The 23,381-nt window shown below is 45.6% G+C and overlaps 1 protein-coding gene across 6 annotated transcripts in view; it reads right to left on the bottom strand.

Annotated features, from left to right (window-relative positions):
- Positions 1-10,166: 10,166 nt before the first annotated feature.
- The window catches only part of SNX29 (sorting nexin 29), a 304,758-nt gene continuing 291,543 nt past the window's right edge, over positions 10,167-23,381 (bottom strand). For 2 of the 6 annotated variants that reach the window (XM_084818626.1, XM_084818627.1), the window contains exons 21-22: positions 22,367-22,485; positions 10,171-20,090 (exon numbers count right to left, since the gene is read on the bottom strand). In XM_084818626.1, coding sequence (XP_084674752.1) covers positions 20,062-20,090; positions 22,367-22,485 — 148 coding nt within the window. In that variant the 3' untranslated portion in view covers positions 10,171-20,061. Of the gene's footprint in view, positions 22,486-23,381 lie in introns of all 6 variants that reach the window. The other 4 variants (XM_084818640.1, XM_084818638.1, XM_084818628.1 and 1 more) reach the window with 4 other exon arrangements.

Here is a 23,381-nt window from a genome sequence, read left to right as displayed (position 1 = left end):
CCGATAAACTCAAAAGCTGATTGGGTTTATTCCAGAAAGAAATACCAGGTACACATTCTTGTCTATAATAAATAAAAATACATTGTTTTTGTCATACTTGTGTGACAAGCTGCACTGGTGATGTAGACCTTTCGGCAGGGTTGGCCCAAGGCATTTTGCTCCCCACTCCCACAAGTCAAGGTACATAGGACCCAAGTGCCCACTGTTTGGTAGTTTCCATGGCAGATGACACAATGGGCAGGATAGCTAATACTTTGGAAGACAGAAACAAAATTCAAAGTGATCTGGATAGACTGGAGCACTGGGCAGAAAACAACAGAATGACATTTAATAGGGATCAATGCCAAGTTCTGCACCTAGGAAAAAGAAACCAAATGCACAGTTACAAGATGGGGAATATATGGCTCAACCACACTACAAGCGAGAAGGGTCTTGGAATTGTTGTTGATCACAAGCTGAATATGAGCCAACAATGTGATGTGGCTGCAAAAAAGGCAAATGTTCTTTTGGGCTGCATTAATAGAAGCCTAGCTTCCAAATCCCAGGAAGTACTAGTTCTCCTCTACTCAGCACTGGTTAGGCCTCATCTGGAGTACTGTGTCCAGTTCTGGGCACCACATTTTAAGAAGGATGCAGACAAGCTGGGGGGGTTCAGAGGAGGGCAACAAAGATGATCAGTCTGGAAACAAAGCCCTATGAAGAGAGACTGAAAGAACTGGGCATGTTTAGCCTTGAGAAGAGTTGAGGGGAGATAGGATAGCACTCTTCAAGGACTTGAAAGGTTGTCCCAGAGAGGAAGGCCAGGATCTCTTCTCGATCATCCCAGAGAGCAGGACATGGAATAATAGGCTCAAGTTACAGGAAGCCAGATTCTGGCTGAACATCAGGAAAAACTTCCTGACTGTTAGAGCAGTATGACCATGGAACCAATGACCTAGGGAGGTGGTGGGCTCTCCCATACTGGAGGCATTCAAGACGAGGCTGGACAGCCATCTGTCAGGGATGCTCTGACTTGGATTCCTGCATTGAGCAGGTTGGACCCCATGGCCTTGTAGGCCCATTCCAACCCTACTATGATTCCCTGCTTTTGTGACGTTTTCCCCATTTGGACGGGTTGAAATGCCTCTCCTAAGGCTTAGTTACTGGCAGTAAAAGCTTCAAGCTAAAATATGCTGGTATTTTGGGCTTTGGGGCCCTGCCTCTTTCACCTTTGGCCCTGCCCATCTCTAGAATATGGCCCCTGAGAGCTTAAGAACATAAGAAGAGCCCTGCTGGGTCAGACCAAGGGTCCATCTAGTCCAGCATTCTGCTCACACAGTGGCCGACCAGCTATCAACCAGGAACCCACAAGCAGGACACGAGTGCAACAGCACCCTCCCACCTGTGTTCCCCAGCAACTGGTGTACATAGGCTCACTGCCTCTGGTACTGGAGGTAGCACAGAAACATCAGGACAAGTAGCCATTGATAGCCTTTTCCTCCAGGAATTTGTCCAACCTCCTTTTAAAGCCATCCAAATTGGCGGCCATCACTACGTCCTGTGGTAGCGAATTCCATAGTTTGACTATGCGCTGTGTGAAGAAGTCCTTCCTTTGATCTGTCCTGAGTTTCCCACAGATGACCTTCATAGGATGACCCCAGGTTCTAGTATCTTGAGAGAGGAAGAAAAAGGTCTTGGGATGAAAGAGGTTCAACACCCCTGCTGTAAAACGAGTAAAAAGGAGACTCTCATGACATCTCTACTGATGTTTCCAGATCCTTACCTGAGCAGTGGAAAGGTAGCACAAAACATCCAGCAGCCACCCTGAGTTTGGAGACTTTTGCACTCCCAAGTCCCTGTGCTGATTCGATGTTTACCAAGCTTCTGAAGTGTCTCGGGAGAGAGGTGCATTGGCACCTTCCAGTAATAAATCAGAGGAGAAGCTGAAATGCTGTGATTAAACAGTTATTGGATGGATGCTCTCCCAGTGCAGAGATGAAGATGGAAGTATCTGATTTTGTATTTACTGTTTTTGATGGCGTTGTGACGATATACAACTATCATTCATCAGCGCTAGCTCCAGAAACAGAGAGGGGGAATTTTGACAGTGGAAACGCTGCCAAGTATAATAAGAGGGCTATAACTTATCTGGAACATTTTGAACCCAGAAAAGCATAACAAGGCCATATATCAGACATTCACTCTCCCCTAGATGTCTTCATGATAGCAGGAAGTCTCATTTCTTTATAGGTAATATTCCCTTCCCACACACCCACATTTGATTTGTGGGAATATCCGAAGTAAGATATTCAACTTCTACACCAGCACTTTCCTTTTTGTGAGCTTCTGCACCAATATTGATTGAGAGTTTGACAGATGGGCTACAGTGGTCAATGTGACACCAAGTAAATAAACATCATCTCTGGATGGCATCTGTAACTTGCTTGCTGATCGAGCGTCTCCTGCATTATTATTTTTTATGTCCCATCTCCTTTCTGGGCAAGGTCTTTCCTGGACAAAATCTAGCAAATACTTATCTCATCTGGGGACAGGTGATTTCATTTTATTATGTATGTATGTATGTACCACCTAACTGGCAGATGCAGTTTACAATCATTAAAAAAAAAATCCCAAAATAATAAAAACCCCAAAATTAAATACAACAATGAAAATATTACAAAATTAAAATATTAAAATATTAACACACTAGCAGTAAAGTTAACAAGCAGAGCAACTGTCCTGCTATGGCTGGGTCAGGCTCAGCATTAGGGAGAGGTCTGCAAAAGAGCGAAAGAGAGGTCTGAAGAGCAGCCAAGGTCAAAACACAGCTAAGCAGTCAGGTACAATACACAGTCCAAGAAGCAGAGTGAAGCAAGAGTCCAAGGTCAGTAGCACAAAGGTGCAATCACAGAGCAAGGCCAGAGGTACAAAGCCTGGATTTGGTAGACTTTCCAGCAATGGCTAGACTGATACTGCAGGCTTATATGGCCTGAGCTTCCTGAGCCCCACCCAGGGCTTAGCTGCAGTTCATTACAGGCCTTGCTCCCAAGGAGTCCCTTCTTTTTGAGAAGTCCCTCTTTCTATTGAGGCACTTCTCCTTAAAGGAGCCTTACTGGTCTGCCTCTTGAGGCGATGACACCCTCGGGGGCTAGGTGGTTGCCCAGCCTCTCCTCCTCCTCCTCCTGTGGGGATGGAACTATGATCATTTCCCCTGAGGGCCCAGGCTCCCCCAGGTCTCCATCCATGGGTGGCTCTTTGGTGTTTGCCAACTCTGGGAGCTCTAGCTCCTCCTCAAAGGAGGGTTCCTCCAGTGGGGGCATGACATCAACAGATGAAAGTTTAAATGCCTGTTGCAAGAGGAAGGCCATAATCTGGCATCTAAATGTACACAATGAAGACGCCAAGTGGATCTGCCTGGGAAGGGCATTCTGCAGACCGGGGGGCCACTACAGAGAAGGCTCTTTCCCTGGTAGCCACCCATTGCTCCCTTGTGGGAAGCGGTACCTAGAGAAGAGCCCATGGTAGAGCACATGTTTCACCGGCAGGAGGTCCCGGGTTCAGTCCCTGGCATCTCCCATTAAAAAAGATGTAGCAGCAGATAATAGGAAAGTCTATTCTCTGCCCAAGACCATGGAGAGCCAGTGCCAGTCAGAGGAGACAAACGCTGGACTACATGGAGAAAAAGTCTGACCTGGTCAAAGGCGGCTTCCTATGTTCCTATACAAACTCAAGCTTCCCGGCATTTTAGGTCTTATTTATTCCTTTCCCCAGATACAGAAATGACCATGGATGGAATGGGTTCCTGCATGGCGCATGCTTCCAGTGTAATGGATCAAAAGGTGTCAACGGGGCTGGCCCAAGGCATTTTGCTTCTTACAGAGTGACGCCACCTCCAGGACATCCTTTCCTGGCCTTCCTAAGAGTGTATCTCCAGAGATGACCATATCTCATTGGTTCTCCCTGTTCCACATTTCCATCAAGCCCATTACATCTAAGTTCTCCTTTAAAACCAGACACTCCAACTCTTCCATCTTGGCCCAGAGGCTTCTAGCATTAGCCTAGGAACATCTATACATGGTGTGTGTGTGTGTCCCACCCCCGATGTCTCTGGCATCTGCGTCTTCTACTATGGTTCTTAGGCCTCTTTGACTGGCTACTGTGTCTCACTATATGCTCATGGCCTATTCCTTTCCCGTCTCCACTTGGGCAATCAGAAACATTTCAACTTTCAGCCTCTAGGGATGATTCAACTTGAACTGGATGCTTCCTAGCTCCTCTCAGCTTTCCCCCAGGATTCAGCCTCTGGAATGCAGTCCCTGAGAGCTACTCCAAAATGGGATTTGATCCTCAAGCTGTAAGAGGTTCAGCACCCCTACTCTAGCAAGATTGGTCCCAGCAACATGTCCCTACCTCTAGCCAAGAGGAGACATTCTCCCAGATTTGCGAACTGCCAGTCCATGGCATCTCCAGAGAATGTCAAGATCTGGGTACCACTTGCAGGGCTGTGAAAAAATCCATTTGTTTTTGGTGGAGATCATCTGCAGCACCAAGTGTTGTAAAAGTTCGAACTTCCAGGCAGTCTCTTTAATCAACCACACAGCAGCTTTTCAGTTTTAATATCAAGCTTAATGAAGAAAGATCGCTGACTCAGGGGGAAAAACAGGTTGCGCTTCTGCAGCACACACCAGGTACCTTGTCAGCATTGCTATAGCCCAGCATTAAAACCCAATATTAAATGAGGAAATGCAGAATTGGACTCCGTGGCCAACAGCATTTGCCTAGGTCTCAAGCATGATTAAGCAAATGGAAGAGCGACGTGTCTGTGGTCTTGGCTTAATTTTTGTTCCGGTTCTAAAAACACAGCTAGGGTGTAAGTGTCGGTGGGATTTTCAGAAGCTGGACCCAAGGCCTGATCAATTCTCATTCGGTCTCAGGAGCAAAAAAAATTCTTATGTTAATTTATATGTAGAGACGCAAGTAATGACACTGCAACTTGAATTTAAATAGAAATACAGTACCTCACACCAGAGTGGGGAAGGCTGTAAGGAGGTGACTTTTGTGCCCGCTGGCATGTCTGCAGTATCGATGAAGGGAGCAGTCCTATCCAGATGCCCATCAGCCTCCGAACCCAGGCATCCTATGTGGAGCGAAATGAGTGCGGAGGCAAACGTCGCTCTGCATTTTTGATAGATGGGCGTTTTTGCCTGTCTACCTAGGGCTCTGTGGAGGGGGAGGGAAGGAGGGTGGGGACAGCTCATATTCCCGCTTCCCTGGTCCCCTCCCTGCTCACAGAACCACTCCCTTTCCATCCTCTCCAAGGTCACTTTCCTACGCTCGGAGAGGCAGTGGGCGTGGTTCTCTCTGCACCAGCTGCGAGGAGGAGTGGGAGTGGGTGTGTAGTAAAAATGTAACCTAAAAGCCATTGTATGCGTCTTAAGCAGCACGTAGTATTGTAAGAGCTGCGCATGCCTGGAATGAGCAGACAGTAACCCTAAGATAAGGTTGCCAAGCAAACTGCTAGCAACCAATCAAAGTGACACGCTGGCTGAGGAATGCAAGCTGAGGTGATAAAACTGTAGCGCGGGGGTTGCCCAGGGTCGACTCTGCTTTTGAGCGTGAGCTCCTTTGTCGAACTGTTTGCAAACAATAAAATCGAGTTGGACCCAGCCTGAAGTTGACTCTCCTCTTTGGGGCAAATTGGACTAGCCTCCAGGGGGCGAAACTAGCATTTTGTGCAACAGGTGGGGAGTTTGGACTCCAGCCTCAGATCCAGGAATCTGAACTCCCCTTTGGCCCCTCAGAGGCTGTGCTGGGGCCATAGGATTGCTCTCTAAAAGGGGGTTGTGTTTGATGGCTTCCAAGCAAGGAACTCTGGGGATTGTAGTTCTTGGAAGAGTGTGTGCATCTCTAAAAAGGAATTATCAACACCTCCCACAAAAACTACAGATTCCAGGGCTTTTTGGTTGGAAGACACGAGAGTGAAACACGTTCGGAACAACAACACATCTGATTAAGGCAATACCATCTTTCCTGAATCAGTCATGCAATCCAAATGGCACGACAGAGATTTCTTTGAACTGCAAGTTTCAGGTGCAACACCTTTGTAGTGGTGGTGACATTTCAAAAACTTGGAACATTTTGCTGCAAAAGCTGCCAGAGAAATTCACGTTTCAAAGAAGTGATATATTTGAAGAAATGCTGGCAAACTTTAATGCAGGAGTGTTGAAAGTCTTTCAGCCCCACTGAATTCCATTTTGGAGAAGCTCTTGGGGGCCATATTCCAGTGGTGGGTGGGGCCAAAGGCAAAATGGGCAGGGCCGAAACATCAAAAACACCACCTTGTTAGCTTAAAGCTCTTACTGCCATTAAGCCTTAGGAGAGGTATGTCCACCCTTTAGAGTGGGGTGGCAGTGGTAATGGAGACTGCACAAAAGCCAGGAAACCACCAAACTATCAGTGGTTGGGGAAAGGAGTGGAGCTAGATGAAGGGGGCATGGCCATCTGGGGAACCCTGGAGGGCCTGATTTGGCCCCCGGACCGGAGGTTCTACACCCCAGCTACACCCCTGACTGGAGGTTCTACACAGTGTTCTCCTTTCACACATTTGAATTCCAAACCATTCTTTTTATTGTAATAATTATTGGTATCATTTTGGCTCTGCCTTGGGCTTGAAGAAGCTTCCCAGAACTCACCAGCATCTTTTTAGGGTGGTAGGGGGTGGGCTTATCTTTTCAGCACCAGGAGGGACTTAATCTAATAATCATCCCAATAAGCAACCATCTGGACACGGTTGCCCTGCAACCTGCATCACTAGGAACTTTCAATATGGTCTAAGATTGGAGGAGCCTTCTGTTGTCGCAAACATGTGTCAGGGTGGAAACTGAGCCCATAGAGCCCCAGAGCAGTTCTGATTCTGAGGAGGAACAGCAATCCGTGGGAGAAGAGCTCGCTCATGTCGCACAAGCACAGCAGCTGGCAGAGATTCCTCCTGCCAGCATTCCTGGGATAGATAGTGACCCTGGCAGTGAGAGAGCGCTGGAGGGGGGCTTGCTGGATGCTCGGCGCAGACGCAGGGAGCGACGACAGATGGAGGGTGCCGAAACGAGGCGCTCCGCTTGTTTGGCGCTCAAACAACGGTCGCGTACTGAGGACCCAAGGGAAAGAGGGAGGATCTCTCCATAGCCCATAAGTCCAGAGTCTTCCCGCAATTCTCCTTGAAACGGGGACCAACTGCCTTACCTGGAGCTTAGGCTACTCTGCTATCTTGCCCCAGTGCTGTTCCTTGCTTAGTCGCTAGTGATTAGTATCTGTAAGAGTTATGAAGTAATAAAGGAATAAAGGCTTGGAAAGAATCCTCGTCGTCTGTGTCCTGAGTTGGCTACTGGAGGGGGCTGCAAGAGACAGCTAGGGCGCTCCTGACAACATGTTCCTGAGCAGAGATTGGAGGATCCTTTTGCTGTCTGAGATCAGAGGATCCTTGTTATTGCGAACACATTCCCGAGCAGAGATTGGAGGATCCTTTTGTTGTCTGAGATCGGAGAATCCTTTTGTTATCGCAAACACGTTCCCGAGCAGGGACTGGAGGATCCTTTTGTTGTCTGCGATCGGAGGATCTTTTTGTTATCACAAACACATTCCCGAGCAGAGATTGGAGGATCCTTTTGTTGTCTGAGTTCAGAGGGTCCTTTTGTTGTCTGAGATCAGAGGATCCTTGTTATCGCAAACATGTTCCCGAGCAGAGATTGGAGGATCCTTTTGTTGCCTGAGATCGGAGGATCCTTTTATTGTTGCAAACACGTTCCCGAGCAGCAGGTGCCAGAAACAAAGAAATTTCCATCTGTGAATATCACTTGCACAGAAACAGATTACTTTCACCCAGAGTGTGGGAGAGCTGCCGCCACAAATTCATCATGTTTCATCACATCTATTGACACTTCCAGCACCTTTATACACACACATACCAAAATAAATAAATAAATGCTGATCTGCCACCTGTGGATTTTGAGGACATTATACACAAAAGTATGGCTAAATTATACAATCAAGGAACACTACTGATACAGTGTTATCCAGGGCTCACAGGGTCAAAGCGCTGGGACTTTTTGATTAGCAGGGATGATGACTTTCCTGTTCCCTCTGAACTTAGCTGCAATCCTCAACAGTAGCTGGGGGCAAATGGATTTTCCCAGCAACGCTATATTGCTGAGAGCTGCCCCATGCACACATATATAATTCAATCATCAAAAAACCTGCTGGTTTAAAAGACCAGAAGCTAAGGCTATCTCATGTTGGTCCAAACTCCACAAAGGCAGGAAATTGTAAGCTATGGCTGATGCCTTATCTGATGTGCCCCGTGATCAGTCATGATGTTGTGCAATGTCACAAATTGTGCTTGCTTACAACTTACCCTCCATGCACCCACACTTTTCCTGGAAGGGGAGGACGGACTGCCTGGGACCAGCAACGATGCCATCCTACCTCGGCTTAGGGCTTCCAGGGGAGACTAGCTTGAATCTGTGCTGCTAGAAGGGCCAGACCATCTCTGGTGAAGTAAGATCACATCCAACGAGGCAAGGTCTCATCCAATAGGCATGGCACGGCACAGCACAAGATGACAGGGCCTTTGAAAGATCTCTGTGGCAGGTTTGGGCTGGAACTCACTTGAGAAAATTAGTTGTCTCAGCAAAATGCAGAGGCCTTGTCATGCCTTATGAAGGTCCGGACCTTCTGTTAACCCCACCCCTCTGAGGATCTATCTGGTTCTTAAAGGGCCATTGCCCAATTCTCCTACAGCATGAGGAGGACTGTATCGGAAGGGTGCCCTTTGAGTCCAAGAAGTATAGTAAAGCCACGTCCTCTGGCCTGCAAGGACCCAGAGTTGATGATGGGTTACTGGATGAAGCCTCCTCCCCCTCTGAGTCCTTCTCTGAGCCAGAGGGATGATCAAGGCTAGAGAACATGACAGCTAGATGCAAAGGAAGACATGGCACTTCCGTCTTTAGATACTTACATAGAAGGGTGGATTTGGAAGCTGCCTTGTACCAGGTCAAACCATGGGCCCACCTACTCTGACTGGCAATGGCTTCCCAGGGTCTCAGGCTGAGATCATACTGGAGATGCCAAGGGTTGAACCTGCATGCAAAGCAGGTGGCTTACCACTGAGCTATGATCCCTCCCCTTGGTCTGATCCAACAGGGTTCTTCTCAGGTTTTTGCACATGCAGCATATATGTGTAACACACTAATACTGAGTGATCCATTGGTGAACATCTTGAGATCACAAGCGAACTATTATGGCTGAAATGCAATGTAATTCCACGTCTCTTGGTTTCTGACTACTTTTAAATAGCAGTTCTTTATTTTGCAAGCTAACACGTTACATGTGATCACCTGGATTGTTGCCTGCCTGCCTGCCTGCCTGGCAGCCCACCCATCCATCCATCCATCATCCATCCATCCATCCATCCATCCATCCATCCATCTATCTATCTATCTATCTATCTATCTATCTATCTATCTATCTATCTATCATCTGCTTACAGGGATGAAAGAGTAGCTGTGCCGCTCTTTCTAATTATCTCTTTCATCATTCTCTCATACTAGCAAGCCCCGGGCAAATACATTAGCCTTTAGATCTCTTGCTTTTTCTTACAAACTCACCCCCCACCCCCAAATGCCAGTTGTATTTATTGTCTGATGATGTTTATATAGATTGAAAATGAACAATTAACTGAATGTGCCTTAACACAATATGAACATTTTGAAGTAGCATAAGAGAAAGATGCATTTATTTCTTCCAGTGCTTTATCAAGGAAGAAAAGCTTTTAGTAGAGGTTTAAATAGCATCAAGGATATTTCTGGGAGAGATCAGCTGAAGCATTTGCTTGTATCTCACGTCTGGATCCGGGAAGAAGATCCTTCAACAGCTCTTATAGAGTGTGCAGCACTGAAGAGCGCCATCAACTCATTCTGTTAATCTTATATTTAAGGAACAGCAGCTACATCAACGGAGTCAAATTCGACCAGACTCGAGTTACATGCTGTTGCATGTCACAAGTTGCCAACTAAAGCATACAAAATTTATAGGTCCACCAACGCGCGCCCCCACCTATATATCATTAATACACATCGCAGTTGGCCAGGCTAAACTTGGGTAATTGTATATCTCATTTGTCACTGCCAGCAACTGATAAAATCACCCAATGAGGGGTACATCCTTTGGGTGAAAGCAGTTGATCAACACAAGGCTCCAGTCCCAGAAGGGTGCAAAAACATGTCTGAAGCATAACATTCCCACTCAGGACTAGGGATGTGTGAATCAGCAAAACTTGAGCTTGCCGAAGTTCTCCAAATTCCACTTTAAAGCTTGTTCTGACTTGAGTCCATATCAGATTGTAAGCCTTGTTTTTTTTCTTTTCACATGAAAATCCATGCATATTTTATGCATGTTTTCCCAAATGTATGCATCATTTGTGGACATCTTTGAAATGGATGCATTCTTCTCCCATTGATTAAGCATATTTGTGTGCATTTCTCAAAAGCACGTTTTTTTCTTGAGCATTTTTCAAATGCACACATGCTGTCAAATACATTTTAGGGGGTCCATGAATCACACTGCAAGCTCGGAAATGTAGGGACCGCAGATTGCATCTGAATCCGTATTTGTTGCAGAAAGTGTGAACTGGGCAAATCCTCATCAAAAATGAACTGAAACAAATTTCTCATTCATCTCTACTCAGGAGGTGGGAAATCCCCCCCCCCAATTGCCAACAATTAGAACTGTACTTGACTTCAATAGCAATGGTGAACTCTGGGACAGTGCAGGAAACCTGAGAAACAGAGACCACTGAGCAACACAGCTGGGCCTGTAATTGCCAGATCTTAGCCTTCTGAGCCTGCGTGATAGAGAATTGCTGGAAACAAGATTGATAAATCAACAAGAAATGGACACTAAGATTAGTTAAGAGTTATTGGAGGACAGCACCTCTGATGGATCAAGCACCCAGCAGCTGTGGGAAGACTGGATCAAGTTGGCTTGGAAGAAATAAGAACGTAAGAAAAGCCATGCTGGATCAGACCACGGGTCCATCTCACCCAGGATTCTATTCACACCATGGCCAACCAGTTGGCTGTGGAAACCCCATAAGTAGGACATGAGTGCAAGAGCACCCTCCTGGTCGTGTTCCCCAGAAACTGGCATACAGAGGAATACTGCCTCTGATACTGGAGGTAGCATATAGTCATCAGGACTAGTAGCCACTGATAGCCTTCTCCTCCATGGATTTGTCTCATCCCCTTTTAAAGCCATCCATATTGGTGGCCATCACTATGTCTTGTGGTAGCAAATCCCATCGTTTAATTATGTGCTATGTGAAAAAGATCTTCCTTTCATCTGTCCTGTATCTCCTACCAATCAGCTTCATGAGATGACCCCGTTGGCTAGTAGTATTGTGGGAGAGGGAGAAAAATGTCTCTCTATCCACTTTCTCGGTGCCAAAATGTAACCTGGAATAGGAAAGAGTTACCTGGAACAGGAACTAATAAACTGGGATAGGTGGAAACATCAAGACATGGGAAGCTGCTGTATACTGACTCAGTCCATCAAGCTCACTATTGTCTATACCATGTGGGGAATCTGTGGCCTTCCAGATGTTGTTGGGGCTCCAACTCCCATCATGTCAGCACTGTCAATGGTTGATGGGAGTTGTAGTCCAACAAACATTGGGAGGCCCACAGGTTCCCCAACTGTGGTGTGGACAATATTGAGCTAGATGGACTGACCAAATCAGTGACAAGGATTTAACTTAGAGAGCAATCCTATGGTCCCTGGGAGAGCACTCCAGGAACTACAGGAATGCTCAGAAGAACCCTTCCAAGGTCGAAGACAGCACTGTGACCTCGGAAGGGGACATCAGAGATCCGACCCCTCCTACCTCCACCCCCTTGCAGCCGGAGCACAAAAAATGTGCTGGCTTCCTTCTGAGGTTGGAAAATCAACCTCGGAGAGGAGGAAAAGGGGGTATTCTGGTGGGCAGGGAGGGGACCAGAGAGTCAGGATATGAGTTATCCTGAGCCTCTTCTAGCCTCATTCCCTCCCCCTCCGAAGCACCCTCACTAGAGGGGCTGAAAAGCCCATCTAGTGAAAGTCAGGAAAGACAGAGGACAGGGAGGTTAAGATTGCCTCCACCACCTCTTCCGCCCTGCCAGTTTCAGCCCAGCAGGGCACAGGAATCTTAAGAGCCTCTGAATTTGAAGCCTTCTGAGCAGCGAAGGCGCAATCCATAGGATTACACCCTTAGTTCATTTTCCAGAAACCTTCAAAAATATGGTGCACTTGCATTATATTCTTACTGAAGTTGCTGGAAAACATCCCACTGATTTAAATGGACTGGGATGCTACACCTAAAAGCAAACACAACATGCACTTATAAAAGAAACAGAATACAGTAAGATATCTCTTAAACATAAAAAATGTCATTTATTCTCTCAATTGCAAACCAGCATTTAGCCAGATTATAACAAAATTGCCACAGAATATTTTTTTCCAAAAGAAATATTAATACACAGAATTGTCTTAGAAAATTATATATAATTATATAACAGAACATGGGTTAAAATAACACCATTTATTGATGCATATCTGACTACCCTATATACAGATGCTATCTGAGAATTAATACTACATTTCTTATGCTCAAAGCTTAAAACAAAAACAAAATAACTGATTTGCCTCAATTGCTGACCTGGTCCCAGGTATAAAAGTACTAGTTACTTTCAGTATTGGGGATATTACAAAAGGGTAGATAGGTTGCATCTTAGGAGATTTCGGTTTTCTGTCATTACATTCAGAGCCATCTGAATTTACCATTTTCAGTTATTCAATGTTCACTGGAGAAAATGAATGTCAGCAAATTACTACTGAATGACAGATACATATATCCCAGCACCGGAATGCACAGAAGAATTGATTATACACAGACCGAGACATCATGGAAGAAGCAACTTTAGGCAAATACAGATAAGATTTCTCCCTTCATTGTATCAAGAAGAATGTTTCAGTCAATTATTAATAGCAGGACAGAGCAGTAAAAGCAAAAACAGATCATATGAAATGTAGCAATACACTTCCCAAAGGTTCTGTAAAACATAAACTACAGGCCCAGCAATTTCAGGTAGCCTTTAGCACATTAGTTCACATGTGGTCAGCCATAATGTGTGTCATGACCCTGGAGTCCAGGACTGACCCAGACTGATACAGAGGCTCAGCACCAGTGGTGTTGTTGGAGGAAGCCCTGAGCCCGACAGCAGCTGGTACATAGACTGAGCTCAAGATGTCAGGAATCGAGACGCCAGAGACCCGGAGTGGGAGACCATCAAGCCCAGACCAGTGACTGCAGTTCCTGAGCCCAGGTCCAGCAAGGGACCTGCATGCTCATGAGCAAGGGTCTCACAACCCACAGAGCTGGTGCATCAGCCCTGGTAGCACACCCAACATGAGCTCTTCAAGAGACAAAAGAGCGCTGGGCTCCACACCGCAAGCCTGCCCCTTTTAAAAGGGGGTGGAGTAGAGGGATGTTGGAGGAATCCAGTTGGGGAGTGGAGCGCGAGTTTTCATTGGCATGGCCCCCCGGACTTTGGCTTTGGACTTGGTCCGCAACAAGTCAGGCCAGCCAGTGGATATTCCGGGTGTTTTTTTTAATTTGCAGAAATGGACATTTCCATTGCAGGTGCAAGTTGCACAGATGTCAATTTTGGCAATTTTTTTTTTAAATGGGAAAATTTCCTGGATTTGCGGGCGGGACGGGACTGTGGCTCGTCAGGCACACTCGTCAGAACTCTGGCAAGCCCCCCAAAGGGCCAGATTTCCCAGCAATGGACATCCCTAGTGCAGCATGAGAAGGAGTCCTGGATGTCAAGGTATGAAAGGCTTCATTATGTTCCCAGAAGGTGATGGAGCCAGTCACTCAATAGGAGCTTTCGCTGGTGCTGTGCTGTCTGGCCTGCCTTGCTCCACTGGGCCTTGTGGACTCTTCCTCAGGACCAGAACAGGATAACAATGCACTCTACTGTGCTTGACTCACACTTGCCTTTCTGATTTGGTGACACCTGTCACTTAAACTGAAAGACTGGGATCTGGGAAGGAAGCATTGCATGGGTAAGCAGGGATTTCCCAAGGCTGGCTATGAAAGGGGGAAATGAACCCATGAGTTCGTGGAGCATCAGCCAGCAATGGGAGACTCTTCCATACGCTGGGCTCTGATCACAGCCAGTGTGGAGCCTTGCCCAACTTATACTAACATCTTTGCAAACCGCCTAGAGAACTTTGGCTATTGGGAAGTATAGGAATGCAATAAATGGAAAGAAAAACAGGGGCCATAAATTAACTCCTTCTTGGTGCAGGAGTATATACACCACAAAAAAGTTCTAAAGTAGCCTTCTTCAACCTGGTGCCTTCCAGATGGGTTGGACTACAGCTCCCATCACCACAACACGCATGACCATATTTGGAAGGTGCCAAGTTGTGGAAGACTGTTCTAAAGGGTCACACTGTCAGGAAGCAGTGAAAAAAAGGAATAAAAAGAAATACAGCCAAATTGGCACATTTCAGTAAGATGTAACCAAATATCATGGGTTGGATCTAGACTAAGGCACACTTAGAGTAGGCTAGGGATATTGGAGAAATCTTAGGGGGTGAAGGTTGATTAGTTTTTCTAAGCTCACCCCCCCGACTTTGTTTCAGTTCCTCCTGCAGCACCCAACTCAATCTGCAGCAAGGTTTTGTGTATGGGGGTGGTGGTTCTGCAATTCACACAAATTTCTGAGTGATTTGTGCAAATTATGGCCAAATTTGCTCCAATTGCTCAGAAATTTGCGCAAATTGCAGAATCCCCACCACCACCACCACCAAATGCGCAAAACAATTCCTGGAGTTCAGGGAACAGCTCACAGATGCAAAGCCAGTCATACGTGCAGCGGATCTCTGTCAAGCCAAAAAAGAACCGGATTTCCCAGCGATGGACACCCCTAGAGTAGACTCATTGAACTCAATGAGTCATGATTACATCATGGCTAATTTAAGTCCGACTGATTTCAATGGATTTACTCTAGGCATGATTAAGTCTGGAAGATTTAGCCCAATATATATATTCTTTTTCTTTTTGAACTGTTGCACTTTAATATATATTAAAGTAATATTTTAGGCATCACCCATGTTCAGTGCTTGCAAAGCCAAGGATATTATTGAACAGGTACTAAATTAATATTGAGAAAGGTGGAACAGGCCAAAAATAAGGCAATGAGGAAATGGGAAGGAGAAAATAAAGTTAATTCTTCTTTCACATGGAAAGGAGGGACCTTGGATGTGTTCTGAGGGTGACTCACCCAAAGGCCAACAAGAATGAAAGTATTGTATTGCTCAAAAGAACACACTGCTCCTGTCTGATGAACCCAGCGCACCTCTTCAACAGTATTTTAGATGCACTCTTATGATAATTGGAATATTACGTGAGTGGAACAAACAGGTACATTCTGCTCAGTGCAGTGGTGTTAAGCTGCTATAAAGGTAGCCATGGATTGCATGCAATGCTAGTCTTGCTTAAGGGTTGACCCATTGAAGTGAATGGAGCTTAATTTAGGCTAACATTCGATACAACCTCAGGTATGTCTGTTGCAGCCAAGGCAGCAAGAGTGACTCGTCGTACCTTACAGTCTAGCGCATTTATTATGGCACAAGCGTTGATGGACTAAAGTCCCCTTCATTAGATCATCGGAAATGCTGGAACAATTGTGCCATCACCAATGACTGCTCTTGTGAACGGCCACTTCACTGAACTGTCACAGATGGTGCTTGTTGCAGTTCATTGCTGTTTGACACCACCGTTTACATGTTTTTTCTTCTCCCTACATCTTCTCTCTCCTTGCCGCCTGAGAATAACACTTTACACATCTGATGAAGTGGACTTTAATCCAGGGGTGGGCAGAAGGTAGAGCAGGGCCTACTGGAAGATCTCTGGATGATTTGCTGTAGATCAGCAATATACAGGTCATCCCAGTGTATGGCTCATTGGATACAGTAGATGATTGGCTCTGACACATGACGTTGGATTGGCTCTGATGCCCTCCTCTGCGCCCCACCAGTGTGAGACATACATTACAGTGGAGCGTGGGAGAGGGCCTTCTCTGCTGTGGCACCCCGGTTGTGGAATGCCCTCCTCTTGGAGGCCCAAATGGCACAGACATTGGTTTCATTTCGGCGCCAAGTTAAAACATTACTTTTCACCACAGCATTTGAGGGCTAACTGGATTCGCTAAAGTTGCACACTGTTTTGACTGTTTTTATTGTTTTAAATAAAATAAAATAATAAAAATAGAGAAATATTGCACCTGGCTTCACTCTATCCCCATCGTTTCCCATTTTTACCTGACTCTCACTGGTGGAACTCGGGGTCAGGACTGGCATAAAGGGTAGGCATGCTCAGGCACCTGCCAAGAGCCCACACCCCAGCAGGGGCCCACTGACAAAAGCCCCCTGGACTTGCTCCTTCTTTTCACCATTGCAACCAGCTTGCTCACCTGCCTCTTGCTCTGGCCCAGGCAATGGTGGTGGTGGTGGTGGTAAGTAGCAGCAGCAAAAGCCTCTGTGTACTTGCTCCCTGGTTCTCTGCTTCCCAAAGAAGCAAGTGGTAGCAGTGATGTGAAAGAGGATGAGGAGTAACAGCTGGTCATGGTGATGAGAAGGTAGACTCACTGAGGGAGGGGGGCCATGGAGGGTGTCTTGCCCAAGGGCCCTCAAAGACCCGGAGCTGGCACTAGTAAAAAAAAACAAAAAATCCTACAAGCCTGAAGTCTGATCCCATAAGCCTGAAGTCTGCCCATACCTGCTAATCTGTGAAAGCTTATGCCGGAATAAATTGCTTAGCCTTGCAGTTTCCACAAGACTCTTTGATGTTTCTGCTATAAAACAGAGCTTTAAAATTCTGACGTTGTTATAGGGGTGGTAGAAATTTTATGCCTGAGTTGAAATGTTAACAACCAGCCAAAGAGTTGCAAATTCATTTAGAAAAACAACCACCCACCCCCACCCCGCAAACAGATTACTGGAGGGAATGATTTGGTTCTTAATATCGTTCCCCTCTTATAGTCATTCCTCCTCAGTTCCCCCATGTGCTTTGAATATTCAAAGATGGTATTTCGAATATGGAATTGTGTGTAGGGCGAAAGCAGGGATCTCCAGAACAGAATCAGAGGTACCACAGTGGATTTGGAAGGAACGTAATAATGGTGCAACTAGGAGTTGACGGAGAAATCAAACAACTCGGGAACAATGGAACTCTGGCTGGTTGGAACACTTGGGAGTCAGGCTGCCAAATTCCTCCAGGCTCTATAACCATGTCAGGAATTCAGAAAGAATCTCTCTTTTAGAGCAGCTAAGATGTACAAAGCACCGCATGGAACGTTATCTCCCTCCCTCTGTTCAGACACTCACACACACACACCGCCCTTCTTAAAATACTGATTTTCGAAATTTCTGGATCTGGTCTGCCTGCATTTTCAGATCTGAAATACTTTTAAGTTGGCTATCACTTTCGACATCATTCATATGATGTGACAAGGAACTTCTCATTACCAGCTCAGCCGCTGTGGATTCCAAGACCCCATTTATTATTGCTGCACTGAGCCAGTCAACGCTAGTCCTTAATACGTTCCTATTCATTTCATTTGACAGCTAACAACTAAACATCTTTTCCTATACAATGAAGCATTCGTTTCATGATGGCAAATTGAACCTTTGCATACGGGTTTCCTCCGTGAGCCAAATTCAGATTTACTGCCATTGTGCCTTACCTCTCAATGGCTTACCGCATTAAACTCCGTCACCATGTTTTATGACTACCGGTCTCTTTCTCCAATTGAGGCAATTTGTTTATTGCAAACCTCTAGCAATATGCCGTGCAAATAGGGAGAGGCTTGGAAATTATTAATCCTTTTTAACAAGATGTGATATAACAGACATCTTTTGCATTAAGCCTTCTGTATGGTTTCATTATGTTGTCTGAGATAAATCTAAATTTTGGAAGTTTGGCTTAATAACAGTGTTAAGCCTGTATGCAGTGCAATTTGATAGCTCTTTGATGCACAGGGATGTAATAACAGGAGAAAATACACCCATTACAAAAGTGATGAGAAAGGAAGTCCATTTCTAAACAGGCAACTAGACTCTAGCTTTTATTTCTGACCTGTACCTCTTCCCTACCATAAGGAAGGCTGAGCGAAGGAAGATAGATGCTTTTGAACTGTGGTGCTGGAGGAAAATTCTGAGAGTGCCTTGGACTGCAACAAGATCAAACCAGTCCATACTCCAGGAAATAAAGCCAGACTGCTCACTTGAGGGAAGGATATTAGAGGCAAAACTGAAGTACTTTGGCCACATCATGAGAAGACAGGATACCCTGGAGAAGATGCTGATGCTAGGGAAAGTGGAAGGCAAAAGGAAGAGTGGCCGACCAAGGGCAAGATGGATGGATGATATTCCGGAGGTGATGGACTCGACCTTGGGGGAGCTGGGGGTGGCGACGGCCGACAGGAAGCTCTGGCGTCGGCTGGTCCATGAAGTCACAAAGAGTCGGAAGCGACTGACCGAATAAACAACAACAACCTCTTCCCTAACATATACTGCCCCCCCTTAAAAAAAATGCTAAAGAACTCCAAAGGAATCACTGTGCTGTTTTAAGAAAAAAATCTCTGTCTTCAAAATGCAGGTGTGGAAAAGGTATATTGAGAGCAGGCCTCTGAATCTTTGATTCGCATGCAGTCTGACCCTATGCTTGCTTACTTGGACCTAAGTCCCACTGTGCTCAATAGGACTTACTGCCAAGGAAGTGTGCATAGGATTACATACTTTTGGGCAAGAGTGTGGAGATGAGCTTTGCCTAAGGGTGCAATCCTATGCATGTTTATAGAGAGAGAAAAGCCCTACAACTCCCAGCATCTGGAGTTGTAGGACTTTTTTCTGTCTAAGCGTGCATAGGATTGCGCCCTAAGCTTTGCTTACTGCTAATCAGGATGAGCGAGACTGGGAGGCAGAGAGGAAGTCCCTTCCCCTAGCAGTGTCATTTCCTGCAGATGGCCCTACCGTGTTACCAGAGAGGCACTTACCAAAAGTCAAAGACTGCCCCACCCCAGAACCTCCAAAGAACTGACAGGCTATCGTAACTAACATCATTTGACCAGATTTCAAGAAGGTAGCCCACGATCATTCAATTTTGAAATGATCTGATAGAAGGAAAAGGTGGTCCTGGTAAGAATGCAAAACCATTCTTATATGTGCCAGATAAGATCCATTAGAATTGTTCGAGCATCATTTGCAAAACAACAATGGATGCTTCCAACAATTTATCTCCATGTTCCCTAAAGATGTTCCTCATTTGGGCTGCCTCAAATATTTGCAGACCCATCATTACGTTGACAGCACGGCTTCCAGGAGAACAGTAACAGAGAGCTACAAAGACCGAATGAGTTGAGAGAACAAAAGCATCAAGCATCCAGGATTTCCAGATGGCAGCTTGTTCAAGCTTAAACAGCCAGGCCTTTAAACATCAGCAGAGCCTGCCATCTAGTCTTGCATCTTCTTTCCCAACAGCCAACAAAATGCTTCTGGGAAGCCTGCGAACAGGGACCCTGGCATTGGTTGGCAAAAGAGGTGTGCCTTTGTGTGGCTGGCTGGTCATGGCTGCCAAGTCCATATGGAACAGGGACACAAATGCCTAGTCATTATTTCCTAATTAGGCCCTAATGTTTCAGGGACTACTGTGTCCAGTTCTGGGTGCCACATTTACGAAGAACATAGACAAACTGGAGGTTTGCAGAGAAACAGATTTTGGCTAAACGTTAGGATAAAGTTCTGAATGATAAGGGCTGTTTGATAGTGGAACAAATTGCCTCAGGAGGTGGTTGGATTCTCCTTTGCTGGAAGTTTTTAAGCAGAGGCTGGACGGCCATCTCTCAGGGATGTTGCAATTGCATCCTGCATTGCAGATCCTTCATTGAGCAAGGATGTGAAGGACTGGAGGACCTAGAAGGTGGACTAGAGCACCTCTAGGGTCCCTTCTGATTCTAGAAGGAAAAAAGGAACATTATAACTGCAGCATATTACAGTATTTTATTTCACAGAAGGCAATATTTTTCCTGTTCGCTTTGCATCTCAATGTGCCTTCTCTGTGAAAGAACTTTGTTAACATCTAAGAGTGCATTTTTAAAGTTCTGTTGGGCATTCCTCTCCCTTATTCATATTCTGGAAACAACTGCTGAGAGGGGACACTTGGTTCAGCGACAAAATTGTGGCACAGCTCCTACAACTGTCTTAGCTGTTCACATGTCTCAGGTCTCCCTCTTTACAAAGATGTGTGCCTATGCCATGAGCCACAATTTTGATCACTGAGGTCAAATTTCAATTTGGGTGTCTGTGAATTATTTCAGAGTTATTTTGGTTCTGATTTGTTACTGTAAACACAGTTTCAAAGCTCTTTTGGGTCCAGTGTGTTACTGTAAAGTGGCAGAATAAAACAAACATTAAAGATTACCTTTACTTCCAGCCATGAATAGTCGCTTTTTTTTTACAATAACATTGCATTTTGTTTAAGGCTGTTTTACTAAATTTATTTCCTTGCTGTTTGAAAGAACCAAGAAAAGCTATGTACATCCTCTACTGTTTCCCAAAGATAAATGTCCATTCATACCCCTGTGTGAAACCTTCACAGGGCGCATTTCAATGCCAAGAACACACAAAAGTCTTTGTTCCATTCGCATCCTAGGTCCTCAAATGCTGTTCCCACTGAACAGTTCTGATGTGGACTGGTATTTCCATCCGAACAGCACTAGGATTAGTGCTGCAGAGAGAGTACTGCTCTGTGTAATTCAAGCTCTCTAAAGCGACATTTCAGTGTGCTAGAAAGTTTTAATAATACTGCTAGTATTTGGAGTATGGGGGAGGGAAGTGCATCAAATAAGTATTGGTAGACATACATCACTGGAAAAGGAGTTTCAGCTCTGCGGAGGAGGGAGTGCAATTGAGAGTAAGACAGTGGCACAATGAGCACAAAATATACACAACAGGAGAAAACAGAGCTGCCCCGACACAAAGGAAAGATGGACTTTGTAGTTGATCAAACACAGGAGGGTGCCCGATAATGTTTATTAAGGACAAGAGCTAAGGAAGGGGTGGCAACCTAGTGCCTTCCAGAAGTTTTAGACTACAACTCCCAGAATACCAATTGGCCATGTTGGCTGGGGACAATGGGAGTTGTGGTCCATATCATCTGGAGGGGCACCAGGCTTCCAACCCCTGAGCTCAGGTGTCCTTTGCTGCCTACGGTGGTGCAAGGTGTGGGCGTAGTGAACTGCATTCCAGTTAACCCATGTCAGGCTTCACATCCGATGCAACCATAATCTCCCCTGGTTATCCTTCAGCTGTCCTTGCTGCCAGGAAACATTTTGGTGACATGGGATGGGCACTTCCATTAAGCAGTCCTTGACAGTGTCACCTTAGGTGTCTTAGTAGGAAGTGGTGGAGAGCATGGGCCCAGGTGTCTGCTTAGTTTGATGCTGAGGAAATGTCTTTATAACATATCACCAAGAAACCAATCAGGGAAGTGGAGGTAAATAGCTGGAAAGCTATCTGGTCCTCTGTAAAAGTGCCATCCACACCTCATCATTTCCCTTGATTTCATCTGTTGCCATGAGCAAATTAAGAATTTTGGAGCTGCATGCATGTTGTTCGTGAATTTACAGCGTCTCGGATTTGCTTTCCGTGTGCCAGGAGATCTGGGAAGGTCCGAGCAGAAACACGAACCCTTTCTGTCCATGTTTTTACATCGGTGGTAAAAAGGAACTTGGTTGCTCAGTTTGGGAAAAAGAAAGAAGCTGGACAGAAGGTGGGTTAAAAGAAATAGCCCAATCATTCTAACTGTAATTAGTGGTGGTAAATGGCATTCTGATGATCTTGCAAGCCTCGGGACGCTGTGAGGATTCTGAATGCAGAGGGAATCGCATCAAACCCACAGGAGATTTCAGTTTATGAATGAGAGGCTAGAGCATGCCTGTTGACAAACCGAAGAAAATATGAGCCATTTTGTTGTTGCTGTGGGTCCTAGGACAAAAGGCCTCTGATTGTTTTGGAAAATGGCTGCTACTTCAAAAGCGACCTGCTTAATCAAAATAAGGACCCTACTGGAAGACGGGTTCCCCTTCTGGCTCTAAATTCAACACCGTTTGGGACTGTTTTTTCTTCCCACAGGCTTGTGTCATCAACAGCACAGGACAGAACAAAATCAAAAGGCAGCTTAAAGTACATGGTGCTAGTGGTCGTAATTATCCAAAAAGTCAAAGGTCACCACTCTGCGGTTCCAGGGTCCGTGGATCTCTTGGATGGCTCCGAGACAGCTTTGGGAAGCGTATCGTCCCTTGCGGGCGGTTGCTTTTGCCTGAAGATTCTCCCACAGGTTGGAAGTCACTAGAAAACAGGAGGAAAGAACAAGCCGCAAACAAGTTCATGTTAGTATATTGAACAGTATTTTCTCTCTCTCCCTCCACCCCCCGCATATGTGGAAAAATCAGATATTGCAACATAACCGTCTGCATCAATATATACCATTAGCTTAGGGGGTCTGCACTGCTTACGTGGTGAACTAGGGAACCAATGAATTAATTACACAGTGTGTTCTTGCAAATAGAAGTACAATACAATGCAATACACAACTCCATGACCCAAAGTTCGGAGGCGATGTTCTAGAAATCATTGCAAGTGATAGACAATACAGGCATTCTTCTTATTTATGTATTTAGTTGACAAGGAACTGATGGTGTGTTGATGCTAATGATGGACAGATGTATTGATATACAGGAACGCACCCTTGGTAACACACCCCTTTGAGGAGCATCACAGTCTATTGTGGCCCACAAATAGACTGACATCATGAATGAGTTGCTTGCTTATCTGCTACAAACGATTATTGGAAAATGGTGCATACCTAGCAGTCATTCACAGGCTATGGACTCCTCGGAAAACTACAGTACAAAAGGAGTAGGTTGTACTTTTGACTGTTTTTCAGAGGACTCCGCAAGACTATTTATGAGCTGTGCGCACGCGTGCACACGCACACGCACACTCACATGGACATCCTGTCTACTCCTACTGAACTCCCACAAGAACAGGTGGGATGCAATGGAAAATGCAATATTAACCATACAGGGTTTGTTCCAGCTCCGTGCATCACTGTTCTTCTGTCCCAAAGCCCAGAAGAGTTAGACCTGGGGTCTCCAACATGCCCATGTGGACTAATGTGCTTGCAGACATTTTTCTTGGTGCCCGCCAGGCTCCCTGCCCCTCCTGATTTTATTTCTTAAGAT

The sequence above is a fragment of the Heloderma suspectum genome, chromosome 12 (genome assembly GCF_057233095.1).
Source record: "Heloderma suspectum isolate Gila_16-S chromosome 12, 16-S_ref, whole genome shotgun sequence".
In the NCBI taxonomy this organism is placed as follows: domain Eukaryota; kingdom Metazoa; phylum Chordata; class Lepidosauria; order Squamata; family Helodermatidae; genus Heloderma; species Heloderma suspectum.
Note: the sequence above shows the minus strand (reverse complement) of the source record. Positions and strands in the feature narration are given on the sequence as shown.